The sequence below is a fragment of the Wyeomyia smithii genome, chromosome 2 (genome assembly GCF_029784165.1).
Source record: "Wyeomyia smithii strain HCP4-BCI-WySm-NY-G18 chromosome 2, ASM2978416v1, whole genome shotgun sequence".
Classification (NCBI taxonomy): Eukaryota; Metazoa; Arthropoda; class Insecta; order Diptera; family Culicidae; genus Wyeomyia; species Wyeomyia smithii.
Window position 1 is genome coordinate 165,201,542 of NC_073695.1, and position 11,188 is coordinate 165,212,729.

At 38.0% G+C, this 11,188-nt stretch overlaps 1 protein-coding gene and 1 long non-coding RNA gene across 2 annotated transcripts; both read left to right on the forward strand.

Moving 5' to 3' along the window:
* Positions 1 to 1,356: 1,356 nt before the first annotated feature.
* Positions 1,357 to 2,715, forward strand: LOC129721027 (uncharacterized). The gene is made up of 2 exons (XM_055673069.1): positions 1,357 to 1,439; positions 1,923 to 2,715. The coding sequence occupies exons 1-2, from the start codon at positions 1,372 to 1,374 to the stop codon at positions 2,476 to 2,478; spliced, it is 624 nt and encodes a 207-aa protein (XP_055529044.1). The 5' UTR covers positions 1,357 to 1,371; the 3' UTR covers positions 2,479 to 2,715.
* A 6,165-nt stretch (positions 2,716 to 8,880) lies between these two features.
* On the forward strand, positions 8,881 to 10,892 carry LOC129721029 (uncharacterized). Its single transcript, XR_008727332.1, has 4 exons — positions 8,881 to 9,035; positions 9,097 to 9,224; positions 9,285 to 9,340; positions 10,205 to 10,892. It is a non-coding gene; the product is annotated as an uncharacterized LOC129721029 (long non-coding RNA).
* Positions 10,893 to 11,188: the final 296 nt, after the last annotated feature.

Sequence of the window (11,188 nt, forward strand, 5' to 3'; positions counted from 1 at the left end):
TATATCCGCCATGATATTCATAATGCGATTCGAACTTATTCAGTTTTACAATGTAACAATGATCAAATTGGGACAACTTGAAATGATATGATATCTCTTCGTAAGGTGATCCTCTTTACACCGAAATCTATTGCGCTTTGTTGATCTATTTGCAGATAATTCGACCTCATGAAGGTATCGACGCGGAGTCACTAGGGGTTCGGTCAACCGGGCATTTTCTACCTAATTGATCGACCAACGACGTTTCTCGTACACACTTTGTCTGCTCTAAAAAAAACGATACGATTCCGCAAAAAAAAACACACCTGAAAAACAGAATATAACAATGTTGCGCGCTTATTACGAAAACTAACCATGAGTATATTTCTTGCCAAACATCGCGATCCTCTGCGTACGACGCACGCGATGGATTTTACAGATTTTTTTTGTTATACCAATGAACTGAAATCAATTTCAAAGGTAGAATTCGATTCGATTTTCAAAGTTTTGTAAAAAAAACAACATCAGGATTATGTAGGTATCGATAAAAAAGAAATGGAATGTGACTTGAACGAAGCCCGAAAACGAACGTTTCGAAATATTTGTCAGGATTCGAAACAAATTGCAAAGAGGAGCGATTTCACCGATCCTGTTATAAAAATGGCAGCTTTAAGTAATCTTAAATCGTTCGTGAAATTGGAAAATTTAAATGATGCGATAATTCCCCAAATTCGTAACAATAACTGACTGACAAGGGCTGTCTAACGAATTTCGCACGCTGAAAAAAAAACTTTTTGACCGGAAGATTCATTGAAACAAATGACTTAACTTGGTCTGAGCTGTTGAACACCATTAGGCGGGATGGTAATTTCAAGTTTCTATTACAGATCATTTGTGAAAATTTTTTATATAAATCTACACTCTTCGGTTTGTTTAGAACGCATACTTTTAATATATAATTGAAACCAGAAATTGCATGGCCCCTAAGCTAATGATCTCAATTTAAAAAGCTGAAAACTACGTTGCAGAACAAGAAGGAGATTCTAATATTAAATTAACGAAAACTTTTAAAAATAAATTTAACAAAAACCTGTATGAACATCATGTAGAGAAGAATGAATTTGTTTAAATATGTTCTGCAAGTAAATTTTTTCCATCCAAGATTCTGAGTTTGCTCAATACAGATTTTTTGGCCCGAGATACAAATATACAGATATTTTCAAAGAAAAATACAGATATAAATGTGGCAACCCTGTGCAGGACCCACAACACATGAAGAGAGAGAGAAGAGTAAGAATTAAGCGCAGCTTTATTTTACTTGAGGCTGGAAAATAGAGCGAATGAAAAACAGAGATCATTCAGTTGACGATATTCGGCAGCAACGGACGCGATATGGAGAGCCATCGGAAAAAGCGTCACGACAAATATGGCGCAGTTGGAGAACCCGACGCTCCTGTTAGGTAGGTATTATACCCCGCTCTAAAGGTTTCACGAACTTGAAATTGTGTAACGACTGTGTAAATAAATTACGCGTTGTTGATTATAATTAATGGGACGAAAATATGCCCCATAAACACGCAGCAGAAAAGCATGCCAAAAAAAAAAGAAAATGGCCCCGTTGATAGTACTACAGTGAACCAAATTTAATTGCCATGCAAAAAAAAATAGTAAAAGGAATATGAGAAGACGGATTCTAATATGCATTTAGGTTAGTAGGCTATTGAATTAATGAAAAAAAGAATGCGCGATATAAAAAAAAAAAAGAAAAAGAAAAAATGCCGCTATCGTGTTTCTGAGAATAAAAAAAATAGAAAACCATGAGCGATGGGTGAAAAAAAAATGGCGTACAGTGTTATTAAAAAAAAAAAAAAAAAAAAACTCATTTGTTTATGGAATTGTACCTGATCGACATTTTTAACGTTTGATATTTTTTAATGTTACAGAAAATGTAAGAAAAAAAACGAAAAATTGGATACGGTCCTAAAAGAGCTTGCTGAGTTAAAGTCTAGCAACGTAGAGTTGAATAATGAATTGAGTAAAGCACGTGAAACAATTTTATCGCTTCAAACAAGTTTGAATACACCAAGAAGCATAAGCAGCGAGATAAATAGTGTAGATTTCATAGACGATGTTGGCCCAACCAGTACACAGTGGCAAGGTACCAAGGGCAGTGCAGAAATGACACGATTCATGTCGTCGGTGAAGCAGATGTCTGTTTCCGCGATTACCGTTCCAGAATGCAAGCCGTCCTGCGACGGTGATGTAATCGGTAGGCACGATTTCGAAATATGGAAAGATTTATTGATAGATACAATGAAATTAGCGGCAGTCGTTGATGAAGCCACTCAGTTTACTGTGTTTAAAGTTAAAGCAGGCCAACGGCTCCTGGACATATTCAGGAATACAAAGTCGACTCCAGACGCACCGAATCAGGATACTCATCCTTTTTCAAACGCTTTATGGCGCTTAAAAACATATTTCGGATCAGGCTCGGACTAATGCTTCAGCGTCGGAAGCTAAACCTTATGAACCAGAAACCTGAGGAAACGGACCTTGCGTTTCTCATGCGAGTAGGAGTAACAGCGCGTTTGTGCGAGTTTAGCGAGAGTAAGGAACTTGAGGAAATTGTATCCTGTGTAGCAGAACATTCGAGATGTCGCGAAGTTCGCACGATGGCACTTAAAATGCTTAGCCGCAAAGGCTCTTTTGCAGAGCTTGTTGACAAAGTCCGAGAAATCGAAGCTATACGACTAAACGAAGAGTATTTTCGTATAAAACACAGCAACCAGGAGCCAACAACGGTAGCTCGTGTCACCGCGGTACCTACCAGAGAGAAAAATATCCAACGATCATTCGATGGTGGAAGATATGAAACTCTTTCAAACAATCGTAGAGGAGATTTCAGGTCGCGATTTGCAAGGACTCCGCGGACAGTTTGGAGAAACAGGCCGGAGACTACTGCAAGTCGCTGTTTCAGATGCAACGGTCTGTTCCATAAGGCGGAGGACTGCAAGGCAGTGAACATGGTTTGTCGGAATTGTGGACGTTTGGGTCACCTGCAAAGAGCTTGCAGGTCGTTCGTGAGATCTACAAATAGTCGAATGATAGAGGATCAGAAGCCACTGGTATCGGAGAAAATTGCAATGTTAGCTGCTGAGGGAGAAGAAACAGAAAAAGCTGTTATATCCGAAGATGTAAGTGACATAACCGATAAGTGACTCCAATTGATTTTTTTCTCTCTTTTTTCGTATTTCACTTTCAAAGTACATAGACTGAAAACATAGTTTAGTATTATTACCAGAATGGTACTGTTAATAAACATTTTTTTATAACAATGTTTTCTTTCATTTAATTGTCTGGTGAACGTATATACGAAAGAAAAGATGATCTGTGAATTAGGGTCTTACAAACCATTTACTTACTAGATTGCAGAGTTGGAAGTTCAACCGGTGGTTACAACAGAACAAATGGTCATTGCAACAGTACAACTAGAAGAAGGTTTGATCCAGGCCAAGTTAGCGGGTTTATCATGCATTTTCTTAATTGATTCTGGCGCTCAAGTCAACACGTTGACAGAAAAAGTATTTACGCAATTACAAGGGAACAAATGCCACAGCAGCGGTTTGTATAATGTCAGAATGGAAACAGATCGGCCTTTGAAAGCATATGCTTCAGCAGGTGAAATAGAAGTGGTATGCACTTTCGAAGCATTCCTTTTCATATCTGAGGATCGGCCCAATTTGTTAGAAAAGTTCTACGTGGTGAAAGAGGCACGTTCGTTACTAGGAAGGCCTACGGCAACAAGATATAGCATACTGCTATTGGGTTTACAAGTTCCAATCAACATAAACCAAAAATCTTGGAGATTGCATTCCGATACCCTAGAGATTTCGACCATCAGCTCAGAGGTCGTGTTTCCGAGATTTAATATACCTCCGGTCGAAATTAAGTATGATCAAACTAAACCTCCTTGTCGTAACGTTTTTGTGAATGTACCACTAGCCATGAAGCCACTCGTGGAGAGAAGGCTGCAACAGCTAGTTTCGGCTGGTATTATTGAACCAGTCACAAATTCAATGGACTCATCATTCTGTTCATCCATGTTGGTCATTCCGAAAGGAAAGGAGGATTTCAGGCTTGTGATAGATCTTCGTGGACCCAACCAGTACATCGTTAGAACTCCCTTTCCAATGCCAACCTTAGAGAAAATACTAGCAGAGTTAAACGGTGCAAAATGGTTTTCGACGATTGATTTGTCGAATGCGTTCTTCCATGTCAAATTACATGAGAATAGTCGACATCTGACTAATTTTTTCACCGAAGTAGGAATGTTCCGCTGCGTTAGATTGCCTTTCGGCCTATGCAATGCGCCAGATATTTTCCAAGAGGTGCTACAGAGGAAAATATTGGGAAATATTAAGGGTGTCCGAAAGTATCTCGATGATATTATTGTATATGGCGAGACCAAAGACGAACACGATGCCAACTTGGCAGTAGTGATGGACCGCCTAAAAGAACATGGAGTCAAAATCAATCCATCTAAGTGCGTGTTTGGTAGCTCATCGGTAAAATTTTTAGGCTTCACAGTAGCAGCCGACGGATGGAAAATAGAAGATGATAAACTGAATGCAATTAAAAATTTTCGTCAACCATCTAATTGCTCTGAGGTGAAAAGTTTTTTGGGGTTGGTAACCTTCATAGACCGTTTTTTGATAAATCGAGCTTCTAGGACAAAGTTTCTTCGTGCGTTAGCCAGTTCCGAAAATTTTTACTGGACAGAAAACGAGGAGGCCGAGTTCCGGGACCTACAGAATAACGCTATCAATTCGATTAGAACCCTGGGTTATTACAGCCCGAAAGACAAAACAAAACAGTTCGTTGATGCTTCAGCAACAGGTTTGGGAGCAATCCTTGTGCAGTTCAATGCCCAAGAGATACCAAGAATAATAGCGTGTGCATCGAAAGCGCTAACCGCATCAGAGCAGAGGTATCCGCAAACTCATAGAGAAGCCCTGGCAGTCGTTTGGGGTGTTGAGCGGTTTACCTTTTATTTGATGAGTAGATTTTTCACTATCCGAACGGATGCTGCAGCAAACGAGTTTATATTCGGCTCAGGTCATCATATAGGAAAACGCGCGGTCTGTCGCGCCGAAGCATGGGCGCTTTGTCTGCAGCCATGACTTTGTAGTGAGAAGAGTTACAGGAACAGAAAATGTAGCTGACTCTCTTTCAAGATTAATTAAATGTTCGCATAACGATGAACCTTTCGAGGAAGAGAACAGTAACCATTTACTATTCACTCTTGATGCAGGCTGCATGGATTTGACCTTAAGCGAAATTGAAACTCATGCAGAACAAGATGAAGAGATACAACAAATTTGTGAGGCATTGGATTGCGATGTTTGGCTCCCAAGCTTAAGTAAATACGAATGTCAGAAAAAGAGTCTTCATAAACTTGGATCGATGGTGTTTAAAGATGACAAGATCGTCTTACCCAAATCGCTACGTAAGGAAGCATTACTGCGCGGGAACTGCCGGAGAAACCATGGGAAATCCTACAGATAGACTTCCTATGCGTTCCAGGATTCGGCTCGGGAGAATTTTTAATAGTAGTAGATACGTACTCCCGCTTTCTTTCAGTCACCGAAATCAGACAAACAGATGCAGTCAGTACAAACGCGATTTTGTGCGACATTTTCAAACTCTGGGGCTGCCCTAGAATAATTCAGAGTGACAACGGACCGCCTTTCCAAAGTGCTAGTTTCTCTGAGTTTTGGGGGGACAAAGGCGTTCGGGTGCGAAAATCCATACCATTGAGTCCGCAGTCAAATGGGGCGGTGGAACGTCAAAACCAGGGAATCATAAAAGCCCTGGCCACTTCTAAAATAGATGGAGTGAACTGGCGAATGGCACTACAGCAGTATGTGCATAGGCACAACACCCTTGTACCCCACTCTAGATTAACCGTGACACCGTTCGAGTTAATGGTAGGGTGGAAATTTCGAGGAACGTTTCCCAGCCTCTGGACGGAGAAAAATGACAAAGAGTTGGACCGAATAAACATAAGAGAAAGAGATAAGGAAGCAAAGCATTATAGCAAAACGTATGCAGATGAATCTCGGGGCGCCAAGTACAGTGACGTTCGAGTGGGAGACAGTGTACTATTATACACAAACCCAAAAACTAAGACAGATCCAATGTTTTCGGCTGAGCGTTTCACGGTGGTGGCGAGGCACGGGGCCAAGGTTGTCGTTATGAGTAGAAACGGAATCCAATACTCGCGCAACGTCCAAGACGTCAAAAGAGCACCTTTTGAAGAAGAAAGAGAAACTACGGTCAACCTTGATAGTCACGATATTACGGAAGAGCTACATTGCGAAATTGATATCGGAGAAAACCAGGCTCCCTTACCGCAAATATTAGAGCAGCCCATTCGAGACAACGATTATAATTGTATTGAACGAACATTACGTCGTCGAGAAGGCATTCGAAAGCCAGCACGGTACGACGATTAGTATGTTTATGGTGTTTTCAAGTAAGGTATCTATAAAACAAAACAAAAAAAAAAACTAACAGACATACTATAGGAATAAATACATCCACTTTTGTTAATGATTTGTCTATTATTTATCGTCGTTAATAATAAGAACATCATACCGTCCTTAAGAAATACTGTTAATACGTTAATACGCGAAAATACATACATAAGATATGTGCATGCACAATTATATTCAAATTTAAACCAAAAAAAGATATTATCAATCGAAGTATTGAAAAATATAATGAGAGTAGAGAAGGAGAATATTGTAGGGATTATAGTGTATAAGAAACAAGTGACGTGTGAATAGAAGAGGGGCAAACACCGCATTAAACATTTAGCGTGTAAATACAAAAACGCAGCGATTAAAAGCAAAACGCAAGATTAAAAAAAAAAAAATCTGACTGTCGAAAAACGAAAGGACTCGGTCCTAGACGAGAGAATAATCGGTTGAATGAGAGTCTGTGAGTCGAGTGAGAGAGAACGGGTAAAGCGAGCTAATACGGTGGTGCGGGACCCACAGCCAGCGTTGCCAGGTCATTTTTTTAAAAATCTGGAAAAGGCAAAAAAAATCTGGAAAAAATCTGGAAGTCATTTCGTGGGGTGAAAGGTAAATTCTTCGGATAAAAGTCTTGGGGTACGTAAAATTTTTGGTGACAAAATTGCAAAATTTCGCGTCAAATTTGAAGTGATGACCTTTTTGCGGAACAGAGAAAATAAAATCTGGATAAAATCTGGATCATTCATGAAAAATCTGGATAATTGGACATCAAATCTGTCTACCTGGATACATGTTCAAAAATCTGGATAATCCAGCTAAATCTGGATACCTGGCACCGCTGCCCACAGCACATGAAGAGAGAGAGAGAGAGAAGAGTAAGAATGAAGCGCAGCTTTATTTTACTTGAGGCTGGAAAATAGAGCGAATGAAAAACAGAGATCATTCAGTTGACGATATTCGGCAGCAACGGACGCGATATGGAGAGCCATCGGAAAAAGCGTCACGACACTATCATATTTATATTTTCCATATTTCTACAACAAATATGGATCTTCTTGGATTTTCTGAAAATTGCGCATTAACGCGTTGCTGCTCTTCAGTTCAAATCGTCTGGCATCCCTGATCATTGTTATGTCGCTGTCATGTCAGCATCCATCATTCAGTCTTCAATTTTTTGCCTTTCTTCTAGAAAGGTATAGCAATCACTGGAAAAACCAAAGGTATAAAAGTGGTCCCAATAGCCGAATGTCATATACCACTCGACCCCTTTCGACGAACTGAGCATTTTCTGTATGTATGTATGTATGTGTGTATGTGTGTGTGTGTGTGTGTGTATGTGCAACTTTTTTTTCTCACTCACTTTTCTCAGAGATGGCTGGACCGATTTTCATGAAATTAATTGCAAATGAAAGGCCTAGTTGCGCCATAGGTTGCTATTGAATTTCATTGTAATCGGATTTTTAGTTTAGAGGTTATGTATCAAAATGTAAAAATCACGAAACATCAATATCTCAGAAACCACACAACCGATTTCAATAAAACTGGTTTCAATTGATTGGGCTGTCTCCAAAACCCTTAACTTTTAAATTTTATGAAGATTGAACATGTGGTTCAGAAGTTATGGAAAGAAACGTGTTCTGGAGACTTCAATCTCACTCAAGTTTCTCAGAGATGGCTGGACCAATTTTCATAAAATCAGTGTCATATGGAAGGTCTTGTTGCCCCATAAGACCCTAATGATTTTTTTTTGCAAACGGATTATTAATTTGCCTGTTATGTTTAAATATGTGAAGACTACTTGAACTCACTCACTTTTCTCAGAGATTTGAACAATATTGATATCAGATGAACGGGCTAGTGAAGGGTTAACTGATGAATTTGGCTGCCCTATACGTTCCCTTCACATATGATTATAATCGAATTTAAGCAACCGTTATGTATTAAATTGCTAAAACAACGAAAGTCTATTATCTCAAGTATTACACGACTTATTTGAACATAACTAGTGTCATACAAACGAGTCATCTCTCAAATTTACAAATAACAAACTTCATAACAATTTGATATGCTGTTCAAAAGTTTTGGAAAGAAAAGAAATTCAAAGACTATTCAACACTATACCTGCTTTGACCAATATATATGGCCTCAACATGATATGACAACATGGTATCGTACTATCTGAACGTTCCCGGTATTGCTCGTGATTGAATTGTTCGAAATTAAGAGTCATTTCTTTTATTTCGCTATTTCTTAAGCACTAACATTACGTCAAATTTCATATTTTATACTTTAATTACAACATCAATATTTTAGAACCCGAAGAGTGAATATACCTTTATTGGATTTAAGCATGCATGTAAATCTATTTTTACAAATAATAAGTTTGAATGAGAAAGGCTGAGTCTGACCGATAGGTGGATTAATTTAGGTTTTAGTTTAGTCTCCACTCCAGTGTTATTGTGTTGCTTGTCTCTGTTTATCGGTTTTGATCGTTTTGATTGAGTGTTCACGAGTAAGGTAATTATAAATATGAAGTAAAATCAAGCAATTAACTATGGTTAACATTTTTCAATTAAAGGAAATTACTTCTGCGTGGTACAAGCCGCTGAAGCTAGCGGTCACCGTGGTTCCGCAGCAATGAATTGTCAGGAAAGGCAGCTACCTCAATTTACGAATTCGGCTTATATCATTTGATAGAAAATAACGGTATGTAGATACTACATTATGTTGTATCCTATTTGAATAATTTTACATTTCCATTTTTAGAAACTTCAATGAAATTCACACCAAAAGAAGATGGTGCATCTGACCGCGATGAGTAGGTGAGAAACTATATGAATGCAATCATAATGTTGTGTTGTATAAATGTACATATATTTTTGTTTTGAACGCTTCGTATCGTATTTTTGATCGAACGCAGTTTGGTCGAATCAGTTACATCAATTAATACAAGAGTATTGCATCGATTAGTTCGTAAAAGGGATACTTGGTCAGCAATAATAAAAGTGTTAACAATATCTCTTTTTTCAACACTTTTATTATTGCTCACGAAGGTTCATTTGTAACTCAAGTATTTTATAGTAAATTATCAATTATTTATTTTGCGTGGCTAATCAATCAACACTATTTTAATGTGAAATTATAATTGTTAGGATTTATTTGCTTTGGCGATAAGGGCTTGTTATTCGAATGGATTTAAACCTACTTGTCAAGTAAAGAGAACTAATCTTACAACTAATTTAGTTGCTTACTAATTGACTATGAAGAAAGCTTATGGTATCATTTGGGGATTGCAGCGATTTTTATCAAATGTTGGGAATAGTTTTATTTGACATAGCTTCTATCATTTCGATACCAGTAAGTCCGTAATTCGAGTGTACTAAACCAATGATGACGCTTCAAAATCTTTTTCAGAATTTAATTCTTAATTCTTCGAAGCGTTCGAAGCAAAAATTTGTTTGTAAACCAAAAATTTATTCTTCAAACACTATTTAGGGTTTCTAGTAATTAGACGACACATTATTACAAAAGTTCACATTAATGGACAACGTAATTCTAATTCCCTGACAAAAAAAAAAAAAAAAATTAGACGACATAAGAAACTCATATATTTATTGCACTATGCCTGTATACTTTCAATTTACTGTTTGAAAATAAGTTTTATGATTAAACTATCTGTTTTTTAGTTGCTGGAGGATTGATTACTGATGATGCGGGAGGAGAGGATGGAACAATGTAGCTACAACAAAACGACAACACCGAAAAAGAAAGGTGTAAGAGATTGTGTATTAGGCTACTTTCTGCATAGATTTAAGTTATATATATTGTTTATTCAAAAGCAAGCTTAATCTGTAATCGGTTAATCTGTATTTAGGACATAAGAAAAAGATTCAACACCATGTATTTCTAGTGAATGTACGAAAATGGAATGTTTTGAAGTAGAATACTTCTCTCAGGAAGTTCGGCTACATAGGGATGTGAAATGAAAATCTAAAACCGAAAAAAGTGAAAAATATGTCCAATTTCAAATGCTAATAAATCGGTTAGTATTCGATGGATTTCCTTCGTTCTTGCAGCAATAGATTGGAAAATCTTCTAAGATTCTTCCCAAAATAACATAATTGTAATTTTATTATTCACACTATTGTACTATTGAAAATAGTCAAGCCTTGTCAAAACGAAAAATTCGACCTCTGATTGGTCGTTATATGCTTGCTTCCCAAGCACGGTCGACAGGATCATATACCTTGCAATTGAAAACATGCTATTTGGCCTATATAAGAGCCTTTTTCAGCCGGAGCCGCTCATATTCTTCGTCTCACGCTTGGTGTGTACAGACGTGTTTGTTACAACAACTGAAAGTTTTAGTTTACCCATCGCATTCGTTTGTTTTACCTATCGCATTCGTTATACAACAGTACGTTGTCGTGTCCCAACGAAATGGGAAAAACGGGTTCCAGTAAGGAGCAAAACAATAAGCGTCCTCGTGACCCTGCTGATGATGGAATCGCCAAGAAGATACTAGCTGCTAACAAGTTTGCATCGCTGGCTGGCCAAACTATCGAGAAAACGGAAAAAAGGAGAAAATGCCGCCTTTCTACGTAAAAGGTTTCCCGCCTGGACTAAGGCAACACTTCAATGAACTTATCAGCAAAGGGCTGATAGCTACC

Coding starts and splice junctions, on each gene's coding strand:
- LOC129721027 (XM_055673069.1), top strand. CDS start 1,372: ATGGAGAGCCATCGGAAAAAGCGTCACGACAAATATGGCGCAGTTGGA. Junction 1,440..1,922: donor GAACCCGACGCTCCTGTTAG/GTAGGTATTATA, acceptor TTAATGTTACAG/AAAATGTAAGAAAAAAAACG.